This window comes from Lissotriton vulgaris, chromosome 11, assembly GCF_964263255.1.
Source record: "Lissotriton vulgaris chromosome 11, aLisVul1.2, whole genome shotgun sequence".
Lineage (NCBI taxonomy): Eukaryota > Metazoa > Chordata > Amphibia > Caudata > Salamandridae > Lissotriton > Lissotriton vulgaris.
This window is the reverse complement of record NC_141699.1, coordinates 31,913,447-31,933,580: the sequence shown is the minus strand read 5'-3', so window position 1 is coordinate 31,933,580 and position 20,134 is coordinate 31,913,447. Positions and strand designations below refer to the sequence as shown.

Below are 20,134 nucleotides of genomic sequence, written 5' to 3'. Positions count from 1 at the left end.
TTGTATCTGTCAGGATTCATCTGTAGATCTTGCGGAGCATGCAGAGGGTGTTGAAGTAGGAGGAGGAGACGGCGTTGACCTGCTTGGTCATTGGGAGCGTTGAGTCGAGGATGATTCCCAGTTTGCGTGCATGGTCGGTGGGGGTCGGGGCTGCCGCAGTGCCTTTCGCCACCAGGAGTCATCCCAGGCTGAAGGGTTGGAGCCGAGGATGAGGACCTCCATTTTGTACGAGTTCAGCTTCAGACGGCTGATCTTCATCCAGTCGGCGACGGCCTTCATTCCTTCATGGAGGTTGGCTTTGACGGTGATGGGGTCCTTGGTGAGGGAGAGGATCAGTTGAGTGTCGTCGGCGTAGGAGATTATGTTGAGGTCGTGCTGTTGGGCGACGTGTGCAAGCAGGCCATGTTAATATTGAACAGTGTCGGGCTGAGGGAGGATCCTTGGGGTACGCCGCAGATGAACTCGGAGGCTTCGGAACGGGGGAGGCGGACGCTCTGGGTTCTGCCAGAGAGGAAGGAGGTGGTCCATTCCAGAGCCTTGTCTCGGATCCCTGCGGCGTGGAGGCGTGCACGTAGTGTGCAGTGGCAGACGGTGTCGAAGGCGGCAGAGAGGTCTAGGAGGATGAGTGCTGCAGTCTGCCTGTTGTCTAGCAGGGTCCTGATGTCGTCGGTGGCGGCGATGATGGCGGTCTCGGTGCTGTGGGTGCTGCGGAACCCTGACTGGGATGGGTCCAGGATTCTGTTGTCTTCGAGATAGCGGGTTAGCTGTCTGTTAACGATTTTCTCGATGATCTTGGCCGGGAGGGGAGCAGAGAGATGGGTCGGACGTTCTTTAGGTCTCTTGGGTCTGCCTTGTTTTTTTTTAGTAGGGCGTTGATCTCTGCGTATTTCCAGCTCTCTGGGAAGGTCGCAGTCTCGAGGGAGAGATTGATTACGTTGCGTAGGTGGGGTGTGATGTAGCTGCTTGCTTTGTTGAAGATGTGGTGCGGGAGTGGGTCTGACGGAGAGCCGGAGTGGATTGTGCTCATGATTTTGATGGTGTCATCAGTGCTCACGCTGGCCCAGGCCAGCAGGGGGTCGTGGTCCATGGTGTACGGAGGGTCTGTTGTGTTGCTGTCTGTTGGGGCTGTCTGGGTGTTGAAGCTGTCGTGGATGTCTGCTATCTTGCGGTGGAAGAAGGTGGCGAAGAAAGATCTTGTTTATATGTCTAAGCCTCAAAAGGTCATTTGTGTACCTTCTCTCCTTAACATGATGTGTGCTTCTATGGTTTACATATTTTCCTCAATGCGACAAGCGCAGTAGCGGTCCTTGCAGGTAAGCGCGGTGGGGCGGTTGGTCAGGTGGGGGGAATGTTGAAAAGCGACGGAGTAGGATTTATTTATTTATTTTCCTTATGCCGTCATCAGTTGATTCCTCCCCTTCCGCCCCACCCCGTCACACCCCGCCCCATCCTGGCGCATCACCAGACGGTGCTTACCTGCACGGACCGCCACTGGACAAGCGTTCCTCCTCACTATCCCATCATTATCCATTCTATCTTCCAACAGCATTATATGTCTCCTGGCATAAAATATGTGTGCCTCCATTTTTGTAATTCTGGCGGGACCAATGCCACTGCTCTATTTTGGAAGACAATGCACATTCGTGCTCCCAGCCTCCACCGCAAGAGCCGCCATCTTTGAATTTGCACGTTGCATCCCACAGCAATTCTGGTCAGGACAGTGAACGCCGATTATCACGCGCTTGTTTGTGAATGTCTCCAATCATTAGGGCCTCTTACCACTGAGGTGACCCTCTCAATCCTGGTACCCCATTTGAGTGCATCCTTACAGATGTGGCCACGCATTCCCTGGGCACCCTTTACAGTGATGTAAATACTGCAGCCTCGGCTTACCTTCACTCAACATGGGCAAGAGAGACATTTGTTCACCGTTACTTTTGTAGCCACCAAGCGTACATTATTATTTGTTTATAGCTTTGGTATTTTTCTCCCATAGTTTGCCATCAACTTACCAACCATGGAGTATGCTTACTCCTGAGACATTGGTGGCTCACTCGGGCTACACCTTTACTGCTGGTAATTCCAGCTTGTCCTGTGACCTCTTCAAGTGTTCTCTATACCAGGGCATTGAAAGGTCATTGGAGTCCCTTCCGTCTTCAACGAAGAGCATTGCTGACATGCCAGGTTGCAATTCTTTGGTCGAGAGCCGAGTCTGGTGGCTTAGTGGACTAATGTGTTTACTGTAGGGGCCTGTGTTCGACCTGATGGCCACAGGCAGGGCTTTACGTGGGATGAAAAAACTGGGTGGTCTTTCGAAGGGGCGTGGTCAATGTAATTAAGGGCGTGGCTTAAAAACACCTATGGTTAAAATCTGTGCTTAGCATAGTGTGCTGTTTCTGTCATTCTGTCATTGCATCCAGATATATGATACAAGTAACATCCTACCTACAAAAAGTCAGGACTATTGGCTTTGTCATTGGTTGTTAGTTGCATAAGATAAATAAGCAGCAACTATTGCTTGTATATAATATTGAAAAAGCTTCCACTTGAAGCCCTGGTAACACCACAATGATGTTGCTGTTCCTAAGTGGTAAAAAGAAAGGAAAATCCAGAGAAAAAATGACTCTCTTTAAAGGATTTCCCTTCCCCTACAACGCTCACCTGGCATGACGTCATGCCGTAACTACTCCACTAGTGAGAAGTGAGCAGTGTGAGCAGTGCACATCGATGTGCCTGCGGTCACTGCAGTCCGGGGAAAAAAACGACTGCCAGTGTCGGCACAAAACTGAGCCCAACACAGACCCGTTGTTAGGCCCTCTTTTTAAAACTGCAGGTGCTCAGCACCGGCGTGACCCGGCCTACTTAAAGCCCTGGTCGCAGGTTCATATCATAGCAGAACCACACAGCCTTTCATCCTTCTGAGGTCGATAAAATGAGTACCAACTGAGTTGGGGAACAATAAACATGTTGCTCAGTGCCCAGATACTCATCTGGGTAAATGTATGCTTTACAAATACATGTTACGTTATGTTATGGTATGTTGGTGTTTGGGAGTATTTTGAGTAAGTTCACAGGTAGCTAAGTACCTGCCAGTTAGGAGGGTGATCTGGTCTCTGGACTCAGGAGTGCTAACCAGGGCCTAGAAGAAGCCCCCCCCCCCCCCCCATACACTAGGCGAGAGGCTGGGTGGATCTGAAGAGAGGAAAAGAAGGAGCCACAATATTTATCATTAAATTACATTATTTTGGACTAAATGGTGACGAAGAACTGAGGGACCACTTCCTTCTCTTAAAAAATTAAACTTAAACGTTTTAATTTACTATTTTTAAAACACATCCCATTCAAATGTGTGGAAATGGGCGGCATAGAAAAAACTGTTTGCTTTATTAAAAAGCATTCAGACATGGTAGTCTGCTGACCCCAACAGGCCACCATCCCTGTGATTGTAAATCTGTGATTGTGCACCGTGCTCAAAGCCCGTCTCCCTGACGCAGTTTGAGGCAACATCCTCTGAGGTCGATGAATTCAGTAACACTGAGTCGAGTGTTATTAGGATCAAGCACCCGCAGGCTGAACGTGTCCGCCACAAATATGCCCATTAGGTTATTAGGATGTATTGACCTTGGAAGGATAAGACACTGACTTGATCCCACCAGAAATTGATCATGTCACCCGCAGATTAGACATAACGCTCAGCATTAAGTGCATTTACCTCCTGGACTATCTTACCAGTAAAAGAAAGTAGCGAGTAGTGTATCTGGTCCTACCTTTGAACCAGATGTGGCCTGCTGGGGACATTCAAGTAGAAACAGGTGCCAACACTTGGTACATTCGCACGTGCTGACGTACAGGTATGGCGCTGGGGTGTGATTGGAGGGTCAGATATCAAATATGGCCAACGTTTACCATAAGGCATTTTACCAATTTATATATTATAATGCGCAATATTAAACACATCTAATTTTTAGCTTAATATATTTATTCACCTCCAAATTTCTGTTTTGTAAATCAGTACATGTTTTATCGCACTTAGAATGAACACTGCTAATGTTCGCCTGCATTTTAAAGGTTTTTTTCCAGGTATTTTTTTTCCTTGAAGACTTTGACAGCAGGTGGTTTGCTCATGCTTGATCAGATTCCAAAGCTCTCTTGTGTTTTTTTATTTGTTTTTTCTTCACTCCCGGCATTTCTCGGAGTTCGGCTTCTCGCTTCCATTCCTTCCACTTCTTGAGCGGGTGGGCGTCAGGGCCGATAGAAAGCAATCTTCGAGCCTCGGAAGAGACGTGTCATTTACGGTCCTGTCTGTAATTTCCAATAAAGGGGTCTCTGGGATATGAAGGTGCTTTCACTCAACAGCACACGGGCCTCCGCAGCCCCTCTTTGGAAACAGCTGCTGCTGCCTCATAAACACATCTCAGCCTCACCTGTATGTCCGTGCATGTATAAAAAAAAACATGTGCATGTGTAAAACAATCACCTGTATGACTGTGTGTGTGTATATATGTATGACCTCGTCTTCTATCTGTGACATCACTCAGTGTGAGCCTCAGACCTCAACCCTACAGGAGGTCAATTGAGGCACAACCTAGGGAGGCGGTGCCTGTAAAGAGCACCCTGCAAACTCAGTCACCTGTGTGTCTGTGTGTGCCTGTGAGTGCCCATGTGTATGTATGTATGACAGATTCAGGGGCATATTCCAAGCTTGGCGATATTAGATTATCACTGCTTTAGCGGCCATTTTCGGCCGCTAAGCAGCGATAATTCTATTTCCCTATTAGCAAGCTTTCGCTAACAGCAGTTAGCGACAGCTTGTAGGCGATAGCGAGCGGTTTGAGGCCCGCTTTGCATGTCAGCAATATTTATCGCTAATGACATGCAAAGTGGGCGTACCCAAACTGTTAGCGACTGAAAGCAGTCACTAACGTCGCTATCGCCTATTAGCAAGGCAGGCGTAGCGATGGAAATAAAAACGCCTGCTCAGACCAGTTCTTAACCATTATATCCAATGGGAGGTGGATATTCTGGCTAAGTCCCCATTGGCAATAATGCGTGAATATTGCTCGATTACCAGCGATATTCATGCATTTCGCCGCTAACGCCGGATATTTTATCGCTTTAGAGATAAACGTTGCTAATAGCACGTTATCTCTGCGATAATATCCGGCGATGCTTGGCGATAATAAAAAAAACTTGCTAAGCCCATTTAGCGATAAATATCGCTAGTTGTTGGTAATATGCCCCTCAGTGTATGTGTGTAAGAGAATTGCCTGTGAGTAAAACTCCTCTGGCATATTTACTAGGTAACTCACAGAGCGCTGCTTTAAGCCGCGCTCCGACCGCTTCCAAACGCAGGGATGCGCAGTATTCAGAAGAATATGGTGCACCCCTGTCTTCTCCCTAGTGCTGGTGGTGAATATAGGCACCTAGCCCCAACACAGGCGCTCTTGCACCATTGTGCAAGGGTGCCTGCGTTGCAGGGAACAGTTGTTTATGTGCAGGAGGGTGTCCCTTCCTGCACATTAGCCATCAGTAATGGCATGTTGTAACTTCTATGTGTGCTGCAGAATTGTTTATGTGCAGGAAGGGACTCGTTCCTGCACATAAACAATTAGTGGCGTTTTGCTGTTCCCATGGGCGCTGCACAATGCAGCACATAGAAACAGCAAAAACCATGGGAGAAAAAAAGCATTTCTCCTCGTTTTGCCCGGTTTTCCCTGGTCTTAATTTTGGTTCTGCCCCATATTTACGTCACTCTTGTAAATATGGGGCAGCGTCAAAATCTATATGTGTTGCGGTAGAAAGCCCACCTCAACACCCACTGGATACCCATTACACGCTAAGTGTACTGCGAAAGGGGGACTTATTCACAAGGCGGCATTAAGTCACTTTAAGTAGCTTAATACAGCCTTGTGAATTAGGCGTTGCCCCAATCACCACAGGAACATCAGAAAAAGTGATGTTCCTGTGGCGATTGGGGTTTGTAAATATGCCCTTGTGTCTTCTGTGACATCACTCTGTGAGGCATATTTACAAAGAAGTGATGGAGGGTGGCGTAACCCTTCTTGGCTAAACGCTATGCTCTGCCACTTCTGAAACTCAGGGCTGCACCGTATTTTCAACAATACAGTGCGGCCCTGTGTTTCCCCCTGCACTGGTGCTAATTTCAGCTGTCTAGCGTGAACGCAGGCACCCTTGCACAGTAGTGCAAGGGTCCCTGGGTCGTGGGGAATTATTGTTTATGTGCAGGAAGGTGGCCACGTAAAGCACTTCAACACCTTATCAAGGGCAGCAAGAGCTATATAAATGCAATTACAAATTTCTTTTTTTAACTCAACTTACAGTGCCTGTAGATGTGTCTCAATGTAGTACTGAGATACATGTATATCAACGTCCAATTAATACATTTCTATTTTTCAAACATACAAACCAATCCAGAAACCCTTGTGGCAAAAGAACTTTAAAAATCTCCTTAGCATGTCTCGGCCGCCAAGGTATTCAGAGTACAATCAGATCCACAACATGAGCTGTCACGAAATGCTGGATGCATAAACGGAACGCCAGCATCCGAACGTTTCTGCCATCATTTCCACCGGTCAACCAGCGAAGAAATAACATTTTTAGCGACTGACCAAGATGTGTCTCGCGGACGGCTTCCTACAGGCAGCGATTCCAACAGATGTTATATTCCATATAGGTACTATAATACAGGCCTCGGTAAGCTTGTTACCCTTCACCTATATTCTCTCCCTATATTACACTTGTCACGGCTTACAGGGACTGGCTTTTTACCCAGATATTACACTGCATTCAGAACGCCGGTTTTCCCTAGTTCGAAATCTTATACATTATTCATGAAGGTTCTTGAAAGCAAAGCAGGACGGCCATCTCCTGTGTAAAATCTATGTATAAAGTTCATGCCCGACATCATTCTTAGGCCGACACAGTAATACAGCAAGGTAGGACCCCGGAGGAGACCTATGGGTATATATACATCACATCTTGCTAAGATAAGACAGAGGAGACTGAGACTTCCCAGCCGACACATTGAGCAGAGATGCTGAGGTTCCTGCATGCAGACGCTCCAGCTCGCAGTGGTCTAACATCCCTCGCAGGGTGTCGAACTTGAGACCAGGACAGGGTCCCACAGTCTCTCACTTCAGGTAATGACTTTATCGTAGAGGGATTCTTGGCTGAACACCTACACACATGCTAGGTAAACTTAGGTACATCTAGATAGGGAGGCATCGTAGGAGTACGCATCTTTTAACATGTGTTTTATATACTTGCATGTATTCATGATTTTAGTAAAATGGTAGAACTCCACCATCCTTTTACCTTTATAGTACTGTTAATCGTTTACATCTTATACTGTCTAACGGTTGTTGCAGCTCATCTATTCTACACCAGAATAACAACTGCTCAATAAATGCTTATTGAAAAACGTCCATACCGTTTATTCTGTGTATTTCTCTGAGACTAAGTGAGCACGAGTGACTGAGCGAAAAGCAGTGCACTGTTTCCACGGTCCTGCGGGATCAGGGTTGTCATGTTCGATGCTTGTCCAGGATCTCTTCTCTCCTTGGTAAGAGGTTGGTACAAGAAGGCCAACATACCCGGTGGGGGTGATCAGAGTTCATGTGACACCAATCCTACAGTGTGTGTTGTCTAACCACGCAGATCCTGCATACTTTTTATAGGAACTACACGACACAGAGACTTTGTTTTCGTAAGCTGACTTATAGCCAGGGATGCCTGCAATGGAAGTACTAAGGTACTACAAAATGCTGTTTGCAAACCTAAGTGCAGGTAATGCACTTCTGCCTTTCGTGTCATTCACTGTGCAAAGATCTTTGCATGACTGTGTAGTCATAAGTATATGCTTTAGTAGTAAATTTGGGAGGGACAGTGAGGAGTGACGGAAAATGGAGGATACTTATTACAAAAATGGACGGGTTTAGGGAGAAGGAAGGAGGTATTTAGGGAGGGACGTGCACCCACCAACAACTGAGTAATCCCATTCCATTTCACAAACTTCACTTCTAAAGTTACTACAGCCAAAAAAGACTCAAAATAGTAGTAAATGTACTTGGGCTCTCAACTGGAGGAAGTCCAGCACCACACATGGCCATCCAAAGGTACTGCAACACCCTCCTCCAGAAAATAACTGAAGTAGGGACTTAAGATACAGCACAATTAAACTATTTGAAATAGCTAAAAATATAAATGCATTTAATTTAACATTAAAAAATCTGAAAAATCAAACATATGTTTTATTTACATTTTCCATAGTTTAATACCCTTTTTGCTAAAAATAAATTACGTTTACTTTATTATATTGATCACTTTAATAACTTTTATAATATAATTAAAATATGATTTTATTTTAAGCAGGATTTTCTAATAATTTAAATTTCATGAAACTAATTTTAACGAGTCCACGTAAAGCCACACAGGGTGGCTTTACGTGGCCTCATTGATCTGAGTAAGCCCAGTGCGTCACTGGGACACCATTAAAAGTGGCCTTGAGGTGGTGCACAGGGCCTGTAAATAAGCCCCAAATGTTTACAAACTATCAGTGAAGCTTTACATCACCATGGAATGTCCTAAGCACGATCCAAGCTGGCAAAGCAACGCCAAAATCAAAATGACTCTGTCCTGTCACTCTGCATAGTACTAAATAATGCCCCTCTACACTGTGCTGTATCACATCTGTTCTAGAAAACACTACACAAAAATTATTCTATCGAGCATCCTGAAAATGTGAGTTTTCTCGTTATCTAAATTCTGCTCTAAACATTCTATTAAAAGTATATCTCTAGACATATATAGGAAAACTTTTAAGCCTTGCACATCTTCTCTCTGCTCCAGATAACCTGAAGAAGCTGTACTACTGCAGTGTTTTTCCTTCAGACTGTATTTTGAAATTCTACTGACTCTGGTATAAAAAGGCCAGGAGACCACCATGAGTGTGGACAAGCGTGGAGCGGGAAGAGGACGTCCCCAAGAACCTGAGACACATCCCATGAGGCACCATGACTTGACTTACCTTGATGACGTCTTCATCGCTGGATTGGCATGAAACGGATTCTGAGATGTCTGTCACAGCACCATTGCCTTCCACCGATACCACCTTGACTGGAACCGCAACCGTCTTCCCGGTAAGAATCGCTGTGTTCAGGATCTCCGACTCCTGAAATCCAAAAGAAACAAAGAGGAGATTGAGAAAGGCCGCCTTATATCTGTCGAGATGTACAAAACCTTACGCGAGGACCATCACTAGTACAGAAGAAGGATGATTTAAGCAGCGAAACAAGCCTCAGTCAACAGGGCCATTTTGATAAAACTACCATATCTCCAAAGATTTATTTATCGTTTTTGTAATGTACAATTAGAAAATACTTTATCTCGAGAAGCCAAGTGGGATACAGGGTGGGAGAGAGAAATCCTTTATGGGTTTAGAGAAAAGAGGAACTTGTGTGGTGCTCATGTGCAGAGAGGAGCAGTGGTCTGGCCCAAGGTGGAGATTGAAGCATCTGTCTCTTTTTGTGGGTCTGGTGAATGTACTCGATAACTTGAGCCCACAGGCAGCAGTTACCACTGCTCTTCAAGCTATCGAATGCGGCCGATAAGTCCAAAAGGACCAGGTGCTGCCGTACCACCATTATCAACTATACTTCTGATATCTTCTGTATCCGCCACCAGGGCTGATTCAGTGCAATGGCTAGATCGAAAGCCCAACTGGGATCAATCTAGCAGATGGTGCTCTTCAGGGAAAGCCGTGAGATCAGTCTTCAAGTCTTCATGGCTTTCTCAAGGATCCTGGCTAAAAAAGGAAGGCGCGAGATGGGCTGGTAATTTTTCACATCCTGCGGGTCAGGAGAGGGCTTTTTAGGCAGGGAGAAGTACCGATGCCTTCATCCAGGCTGAAGGAAAATGTCCTGAAATTAATATCCTGCTCAGGAGTTCAGAGAGATGCACAGACAGAGTACCTGCAACGCAGGAGAGGACATTGGGGGGACCGGGGTCAGCAGGAACATGTGATTTGGTAACTTTGGAATTCTGATTAGAAGTGAATTCATTGGAATTTAAATTTACCTTTGATTGGAAAAAGGCAGCTATCTCAGCACACTGGTCAGGTTTTATGGTGTTTTATTTTCACAGTTGGCAAAAGTTTTCACAGTTTCAAGTAACTCTTTAGAAGAGCTGTTTGCAGTGATCATTTTTTTCATATAATATCTAGATTTTTCTGCTATAATCAAGGATCTTTAGCCACAAATGAGTTGTTTGTATTTATTTTTTCATAAGGTCGATAGTTTTTTTTCCATTTCTGTTCCTGACGCTTGCATTGTTTTAATGTTTTTAAATCTTGTGAATACCACGGAGAAGGTCAAACAATCAATCAACGGCGTGTAAAGCGCGACTACTCACTCGTAAGGGTTTCGAGGCGCTGGGTGCCTTCCCTCTTGGGTTTTTAATCCTTTTTACAGGGGCCAGCTGGGTGAATAAGGAGTCAATCCAATTAGCAAAATTTAGAGTGGCTGCATCAATGTTATTTCCAGGTACAGGTCGAGATTTTTCTAGGATGATGTTCAATTTAGACTTATCAATTTTATGCCAGGGGCGGAGTTTGGTTGTAGTAGGCAGACTGTGGCTAGGGCAATTATTGTTGGGGACGTTGAGCATGAGAGTTATCCGAGGGATAGTCACTCAACTCAGTGTACAGATCTCATGCCCCCTTGGAGGAACTGCCAGCTTGTGAAATGTTACCCTCTTGTGTGCTAGGGGCAATTAGTGACCTTATTTCAAGGGACAAAGCCCCTCTTTCTAACACTAGACAAACCCTCTACCTGTGGTCCTTTGAGCCCTTGATTGACAGCCAAGGTGTGGAGGACAAACATAAGGTTACTCCATGGGGCTTTGGAAGAGTTGCAGACCTGAAAGTAAATTTCATGATTTAGTGGACAACAGACGGCGGGAGGACCAGGGGTTCACATGGGATGAGATGGGCATGAAACAGAGGGATTGTGGGACGTTTTACACGCTGATTGTGACAGGTTCATCTCTTCACTTTTCTGCCAAAATAATGTCATCGCCATCAGTTGGATCCACGGAGTATGAGTGGAACAGCATGTGTAGAGCGCGTACATATATGTCGGAGCAGTCCTGGGCACATACAAAGAAGGAATGTGACGAAACGGTTAAGTAATTAAACAGCTGGCAGAGACATAGGTGAATTTCAAAGCAGATGTTGGTGTAAATGTTTCAGGAGCAGGTCCAGGCAGGGAAGAGGGGAAGCAATCGGTCTAGGTGCGCTCATACATGGCAGGTGCATATCTAGGTGAGTACATGTGTGAATGTGTAAAGAGCAGGCACAGACGGTGCGGGGATACCTTTCCTAGAAAATTCATGACTGTTTATGAAGCAGGCACCAACATGAAGCAGGAATCTTTACCTGAATGTAGAGCATGTACATAACCCGAATGTGCTGTAAAGGTGAGCGCAGAGCAGGCACCTGGGTTACACCAGTAATTAAAACCTGCCTGTCTGTAAAGCCTTCTTTAAACCCTGATGACTGCCCCTCTCTTGCGTCGCAGCCTGGCAAGATGTCCTGAATCGACACCACTCGCAATTTTGAAACAGTTTATCACACAGTATATCATTAATTAATATCAACCCTCTTGAAGTCTCTTTCAAGCAGTCTGTGCGAGGCTCTTCGACCTGTCACCCTCCTTTCATAATATTAAATGATTACATTAATAATGCAATTGTTCTACTTCAGAGAACCCACAATTTGGGTTGGATTATGGCATTTGCAGAAGTCTGCATACATAATTTGCAGATTAGCCCATGTCAATGATGGACAAGGGTTCAGGCGGAGGGAGGGTGGAAGCGGGGACAACACGCAGCCCGCTGCCTCCTCTTGCGGTATTACGAGTAGGATTGTACAGTCACTTATCCATAGGAAATGGTACTATTAAAAGACTTTAAAGAAGCGGCCTTCTCGGCAGAAAGAAGAGCTTGTGGGGCAGCACTCCTCAGACAGTCTTCAGGTGTGTAGAGCAGACACTTTCCGCCATGTTTCAGCCGAGTCACTGTGCTATGATCTAAGGGTGAACTGGTCATGGCCAAGCCTCACAGTTAGAACATTGGTGCGGGAGTTGTCCCTGAGCGTGAGTTCTATTGGAAGGGTACGCTTTCAGAGTCGACTGTTGTATCTTCTGAAAGATAGCCGATACTGTCAAACACGATAACCTAATGGACCTCCTGGAACACAGGGTGGGGCTGTCTGACCCTGTTCTAAACTGGTTCTCTTTGTTCCTTCAGAACAGATCCCAAAGCTTCAAGGTGAACCAATCCTTGCCCCATCCTGCACCGGTCACCCTGGGGGTTCCCCAAGGTTCAGCTCTCATGTGGTTCGAGAGCCTCCAGAAGCGCCAGCACCCTACTCCTCTAACCACAAAAATTCAAGTAAAAAAAAGACCTACAGGCAAGCCTTCTCAGGTATGGCTCAGAGGATCTGGAACTCACTTCCCCCCGAAGTCAGGGTGAACCATTCCACTGTCCTCTTCAAAAAAGAAGTCAAAGGGCTCCTGATGAAGACATTTGTGCCTCAATCTGGCTTCTCCATTTGATTCTGGGACCCTAGCCATTTTCTTGTGGCCCAGCTGCCTGGCTTAAGTGAATGTCGGACATTTTTAGACTGTGAATTTTTCGCTTTGTTGATTCTATGTTGTTCGCTTGTTAACTTCTTGCTGCATAATCTGTAAAGTGCTCTGATACCCTCGGTGGTCATGTTCGCGCTATATAAAACTTTCTAAATAAATAAATAAATAGCCCCTTACTCCATGGCTTGTAGGTTACCTAAAGCAATGATACCGGATCGCTAATGAGATTTGGGATTCAGATATTTGACCATCTGCGAGACATGGCGCAGATCCATCAAGAGCTCGAGAATTTGAGGTTGGGATGACAGCCTCTCCTAGATACCTCACAAATTCATTTGAGATGCATGTTTAGTCACACCATCAGGGCATCGCATTGCTCAAGAGATCTCTGCAAATTTCTAATCGGTTAATTAAAAAAAAATACAGGTTGACATATGTGGATCACATGTGAGACAGGACCTTCAAAAAGTTAGTCATTGAATATTTTGAAATAAGTAACACAGGAAGCACTTACTAATAAATATCTGTTTGAATGAAATTATAAATTTCTTTTGAACAAAATATACATAAAACCGAAAATAACCGATGAGAAGATATTCTCTTGTGGGTGAAAATTAATTTAATTTAAAAGGGACAACTAAGAAAGATAATCTGTCTGTGGTTTTGATAATTGCTAACTGATTTATTTATTTTTTGATCAGCAAAGTAAGTGATTTCCTGAGAAAGAAAGTAAATCATCAGATGCATGGAATATGGGAGAGAATGTGCATGCACCTTCCCATGGCAGCCTACCCTTGTCTGTACTAGGAAAGCCTCGCAGGTGATAGTTTGCTTAAAAAATACACATAACATAACAACAAAAACCAAGGTGGAAAGATTAAGATATTTGGCTAACATTTCAAATGTATATTGCATGGAGGCAATGTTATCGGAGCAGTCACAATGTACCCCATCACTCTGATGACTGTAACTCCCTTAAGAATTTGTACGGTTGCGCGTAGATATTTGCTGAAAGCTCATGACAGTACATAGTTTGAATTATTTGATATGAATATTTACTGAGCCAGGAGTAAAAAGTTACATCAAAATAAAATATATCTACCAGGGAACATTGCTGTAATCTGACCAGTGATCTCTATCTGAGATTTTATTTCCTCTCCTGTGCAAACTGCAATTGAACCTCTGAAAGAGTCTGGCAATATTGAATTTGTTATCTCTATTTCCAAATTATTACACATTAGTTCGTTTGCTCGGAATATTAAGGGCCCTGTTTATCAAAGGTGTTGCATCACTTTTGCACCATGCAATGTGGTGCTTGTACGACGCAACCCCTATTTGCGTTTTATCATGCGGCGCCAGTCCACTTTGCGTAGCCATCAGTGGCTTGATAAATCAAGAGTAATGGAACGCAATGCAAATTACGGTGTTCCATCACTCTGCCCTGAAAGGGCATTTCATGGATGTTGTACGGATGTTCCCAAGTAACTACCATGGATTTTGACGCATTCCCATACTTACCATCACCGGTAAACCGGGAAATGCACCAACAACCTACGCCTTCCCAGTGGAGGCGTAACAAGGAGAAATATCGCTACTCCTCATTTCTTCTTCTTTCTATGTGTGCTTCACTTTGCAGCACACATAGATAGAGCAATCCTGCCTGCAAGACAGGCACCTGGATTAGAGCTAGGAGACCTTTAGATCATATAGGCAGGCTTTGCCTCAGGAAAGAGTACATGGAAACCGAGCTTAAATGGGTTATTTTGTAAAACAAAATCTTAATGGTAACTAAAGAGCAGTGGCTGCTGCTACCAGACTCAGGTGGTGAGGCAGGAGCAGGGGCAGAGGTAGGGGGGAAAAATGTTTTTAAAAAACACATACCTGTGATGGTCAACTACCACCTCTCCTCTTCTTCCTGCTCCGGTCCTGCAGCAGGATACAGGAAGCAGGAGGAAGCACCCGGCTCCCAGGCTGCCGATAGCCAATCACAATGCTGCAATGCAGCGTTGTGATTGGTCTGAGCGCCGCGGATCAGTGCTCAGCCAGGGAAGGGGCCCTGGGCATATTTTCCATGCAGGCTGTAATGCAGCCTGCGCAGAGAATATGGGAAGTGCGCATGAACGTTTTGGGCGGCCCATGAGGGCTGACCAAACAGTCATGTGCACTTAGGTGTTGACAAACCACCCTGTCCTTGCTCCTCAGTCCTCAGAGGAGTCCCGCCCCACCCCACCCACCCCGCCCAACCCAGAAAGCTGCCGCAGCAGAAGAAAACATAAAATGATTATAACGTGATTTTAAAAGATTATATAGATTACAGGTAAAGGGACAACAGTAAAATGAGAATCATCATAGGGTGGTTTACATGCATTTTGATAATGTGTCTTTTTTTTGCATATTATATGACTCCAGTAATGAGTAATATATTGAGTTTATAGAGTTGCATCTTAAGAGAAAAAATGTTGTCCCAAAGGGGGAGGTACTCATGAACTGAAAAGTCTACCAAAATGTACTTCAGCTTTTTAATTTCCATGATTCATTGTCCTTTGACATAACATTGCTAAGAAAAGTTGAACAGTCCTAACTATCAATACGAAATCGCTTGCAGGACAAAAATAATATATTTCAAATAATTTTATAGATGTTGTGTGTGCTGTTTGTGAGAAAAGAGATGAGGATATGTTGCATACAATTAGAGAATAAATGTTGTATTTGACGCTGAATTAATAAATTATGTTTTCTGCACATTTAATAATTATTCTGTAGATCTTGTGAATGGGAAATCATCTTAGCACAACACAGACACAAGGTTTATGTTTGAGCCTTCCTGTAACCCTTCACAAGGGTTTTCAGTGGAGACCCTTGTAACCCTTCACAAGGGTCTCCACTGAAAACATTATTTCTTTATGCTTCAGGATTTAATACCAGCACAGGGATGCAGCAACGCTGGTTGGTGCTCTCATTTTAAGATGGTGGACTGCACAAGGTCTATACACCAGCAGAGAGCAGCGGCTGAGATGATGTGCTCATTCTAAGATGGCGGACAGCACAAGGTCTTTCCACCAGCAAAGAGCAGCGGCTAAGATGATGTTCCTATTCTAAGATGGCGGACAGCACAAGGTCTGTACACCAGCAGAGAGCAGCAGCTAAGATGATGTGCCCTTCTGAGATGGCGGATGCTACAAGAGCTATCCACCAGTGGATGGTGGCAGCAAGCTTCTGCTCTTGTTCTAAGATAGCAGACGGCACAAGATCTGTCCATCAGCACAGGGATGCAGCAGCGCTGATGTTCTCATTCTAAGATGGTGGACTGCACAAGGTCTGTATAACAGCGGAAAGCAGCGCCTATGATGATGTGCCCATTCTAAGATGGCGGACAGCACGAGGTCTTTCTACCAGCAAAGCGCAGCGGCTAAGTTGATGTTCCTATTCTAAGATGGCGGACAGCACAAGGTCTATACATCAGCAGAGAGCAGCAGCTGAGATGATGTGCCCATTCTAAGATGGCGGATGCTACAAGAGCTATCCACCAATGGATGGTGGCAGCAAGCTTCTGCTCTTGTTCTAAGATAGCAGACGGCACAAGATCTATCCACCAGCACAGGGATGCAGCAGCGCTGATGTGCCCATTCTAAGATGGTGGACAGCACAAGGTCTTTTTACCAGCAGAGAACAACAGCGAAGCTGATGTTCCTATTCTAAGATGAAGAATGACACAAAGTCTATACAAGAGTGGAGGCAGCAGTGAAACTAATGTTCCAGTTCTAAGATGGCGGATGATCCAAGGTGTACCCACCGGCGTTCATTTCTAAGATGGAGGATGACAAAAGATCTATCCACCATCTGAGGGAGTAACAATGCTGATGTTCCTATTTTAAGATGGAGGACAGCACAAGGTCTTTCTACCAGCAGAGCGCAGCGGTTAAGATGATGTTCCTATTCCAAGATGGTGGACAGCACAAGGTTTATCCATGACTGTAGGGCTGCAGCGAAGCTGATGCCACTCTTTAAGATGGCGGATGATACAAAGTCTGTCTACAGACACAGCTCAAGGCGACTGCAGGGTGAGATCTACTTTCCCAAAGCAATGAAGTGATTTAAGATGCTGCATACCCAACAGACAGGCTTTTCAGTTCCCCTTCAGAGATGGTGGTTAAGAAGACACACCGCCGCGTGACAGATGGCATTCCGGATGCGGTGCCATAATAGGCAATTTTGCTGGTGGCCTGAGGACAGTCGTAAGTCTTCAGAGGGCCTCTAAATGAAGCTGAGAATGTGCTTTCATATTAGTTATTCTGCAGTGTGCCAAGAGCTATGCTTTACTATGTTAACTCTAATGTTCTGTGAGCCTGTGCAAGCCATCCCTCTTCAGAACACCTGGCGACGTGGGAGGAATGCCTGTACTAAGAGGCACAGCAGGGACAGAGGAAAGAAGCCCCCTTGTCTCTCTAATGCCCCCACCGGGCTCCGAGCCCCCGCGGTGCAGGGATCACGAGGCACTCTGTCTCAAGAGCACGAACATACCACTTACCGCATTACCGCCAATTCTCAAGGCACCCCAGAGTGCAGCCAATCACGGGCGCTCCTAAAATAGTTCATTACTGGTGCCATCCAGGGCTGTTTCAGAATTATACCTGGGATTTCAATGTTATTTCATTGCTGCTTATCAAGACATTGTCTTCAAAGCAGTACAACTTCCTAAACACTAAACATCCACCTGTGACATATTATTAAAACAACATAAATACAATGCATCATTGAACGATAGAATATTGCATAATATCTATGAAATCCACAATAGTGCCCCCCAAATGTACCATCTTGGTGACTAATAACTCTGCCAACTGGCGACAAATGCAGCCATATTTCCTAAAGATGGATCTTGGAATTAGAACACATTAGTCTTTAAACAAAGGGCAGTTGAGTAGAAGCTGCTTCACATTATATTTAACCTTTAACCCACAAGGCCACGCCCACTCCATCTCACGCATAGGGTCCTCCCCCGGGGTTTACCTGCCATTTGATCATCTTAGCTGTCCATCAATGGAACCTGTGAGCACCCAGTTCTCTTTAAAATAGCAGGTCATGTGTTTGTAAAAGGGCCAACCAGGATAATCCATCATTTAATCCCCCTTGCCTAGTTTGTGAGAAGTTGGACTTTGGTGAAGACAAGCGGCTGCACACTCCACAAAGGCTTCATGTTAGGAAGTCCTGTGGCAACAGCCTGGCATAGGGTAGCTGGGCATTGGGTCAAACTGGGAGGCTCTGAATGTACCGATGCCTTCACGAAGCCAGACAGCTGGGTGGCTCATTACCAAATCTACCGCCTGGGGAAACGCTCACAATATCCCTACTCACTCATCGACATGTGGAAGTTGGCCTCCCCATTCTCACAGGTCTCCTAACAGCCTCTGCCAATCATCAGCTGTATTGGGCACAACGTCCTGTCCAGTGGCTTTGACCTCTTCTGATGCTCCATCCACCACTGAGGTGCCATCAGCCATGGAAGAGTCTCCTCTTACAGCGATTGTGACTGTAGATGACAACCATTGGGGGGCTGTCCGGTGCCCTCAAATGCTGCTGTACTAAGCACTTCAACGCTTCCACAGGGGTATTAAGTGCTGCATTAATGCAACTACAATTTAATTCAGTGCAAGGTCATCTAGAAAGGCTACCCAGGGCAAAACTCACCTGCCACAAACATCACTGCGCTACAAATATGCAGTTATAAGAGCCTATGAACCAAACATTAGGCTGCGGCTGGCGGAGTAGCTCCGTACAGGCGGAGTAACATCCATAATGATACAAAAAGAGGACTACACGCTCCATGATGGTATTGGGATGAAGATGCCTTAAAGGGTGCTCAAAACTCAATCCGGATTCCCTGACTTTGGGACTATCTCTGGTAGCCCTTTACCTTGCCATGGATTTTGAAATCCTCTTGTCTTGTTTAATGGGGCACATTTTATCTCTTCATTTATTGAGTGGATTTTCCCACTTTGTATCTCCATGTGGCAGTGCAAGAGATATCACAAGCAATGGGCACTGAGACTGCTCAATAGAAAACATTTTCTGGGAAGTCACTAACAATCTCCCTTTGAAGTAGAAAGAAATATGAAAACCAATTGTAAAGTAGCATAAAAACCCTAATTTTTACAACAAACGCAGACATTTAAATGTTCTTAACTCTGTAGGCAATTTGATTGGCTATATTGAGATGTTGTAAGAAAATGTGTGACATGGTGCAGTGTAGTGAGGTCGCATACATGTGGTTTGTGAAGCCTGTCCTATAAAGGGTCCCTGGTGATCTGAACATCAGATAAATTTGTCTCTACACCTCCATCCTTCTCCTGCTCTCTGTTGGGCTACCTGCCACATAAGCATGTTACGCGTAGATCGCCTCATCTCCGAAAGCTTGTAGTGATCTACTAGTGGGCCTGCAGTACTGATTGTGCCGCCGACGTAGCCCTTTAAACATGTCCAATGCCTGCCATTGCAGCCTGTGTGTGCAGTTTTAAATTGCCTTTTTGACTTGGCAAAAAAAAACATTTGTCAGTTCTAAACCTTTCTTTTTAATACATATCTGTCACCTCTAGGATAGGCCCTAAGCAGCCCACAGGGCAGAGTTAAGTGTATTTAAAACTTTGAACTTTTACATGTCCTCGTAGTGAAAAACTCTTAAATATGTTTTTCACTACTGCAAGGCCTACCTCTCCCATAGGATAACATTGGGTTCACATATTACATTTAATAAGTGATAGCTTTCAATTGGGAGCAGGTAGGAATATCGAGTATGGTTTCTAAAGGATTGTAATTAAAATCCCTCTTTAATGGTAAATCCAGATTTTAAGTCACAGTTCTGAAAAATGGCACTGTTAGAAAGTTGACATTTTCCTGTCCCAACTATTTGGCGCCTATAGCCTGTTCCTGGGTCACATGACCGGGTTCAGTTGGCAGTTGGACTTTGTTTATTACTCCCAGACAGCCACTCAAGAGACGGATTAGGTGTGCCTGGACAAGTCAGGATGGGGACAGACGTGGGCACAGACCCACTTGCAATCGAATAGGCTGTGCCGTCTCTTCACATCAGGGACTTCTCACCACTGCATTGTTCATGAAGTCAGCTTGGAGCCGCTGCAAGTGAGTCCGGAAACTTCAAGGACTTCAAATCAAATTCTTTAGAAACTTCTCCTACTTCCAAGTGGGCACCAGATATAAATATTGAACCCTCAGACCTAATTCTTCAGTACACCTCTGGACCTGCAGAAGATTCAGGACTGCTGTGCTGCTCTGCAAGAAGGAATGCAACTGTGTTGCCCTTCTGTCCTGTTACCTGAGAGAAGTACTGGAGCTTCATCTTGATTCCAGGATCACCGGAGTGACTCCAAGGGCCAGTTGGCTGGCCTCCTGATCAGAATCCTCAGGGACAGAACAGCTTGAACCCAGCACCTTGACTCAGTCTGCTGTGAGTC

The 20,134-nt window shown here is 45.2% G+C and overlaps 1 protein-coding gene across 1 annotated transcript in view; it reads right to left on the bottom strand.

Moving 5' to 3' along the window:
* Positions 1-20,134, bottom strand: part of TMEM132D (transmembrane protein 132D) — a 1,618,295-nt gene that overhangs the window by 318,936 nt on the left and 1,279,225 nt on the right. Inside the window, exon 5 of the mRNA XM_086942675.1 lies at positions 9,047-9,190. Within this exon, the coding sequence (XP_086798801.1) occupies positions 9,047-9,190 (144 nt within the window). The remainder of the gene's footprint in view (positions 1-9,046; positions 9,191-20,134) is intronic.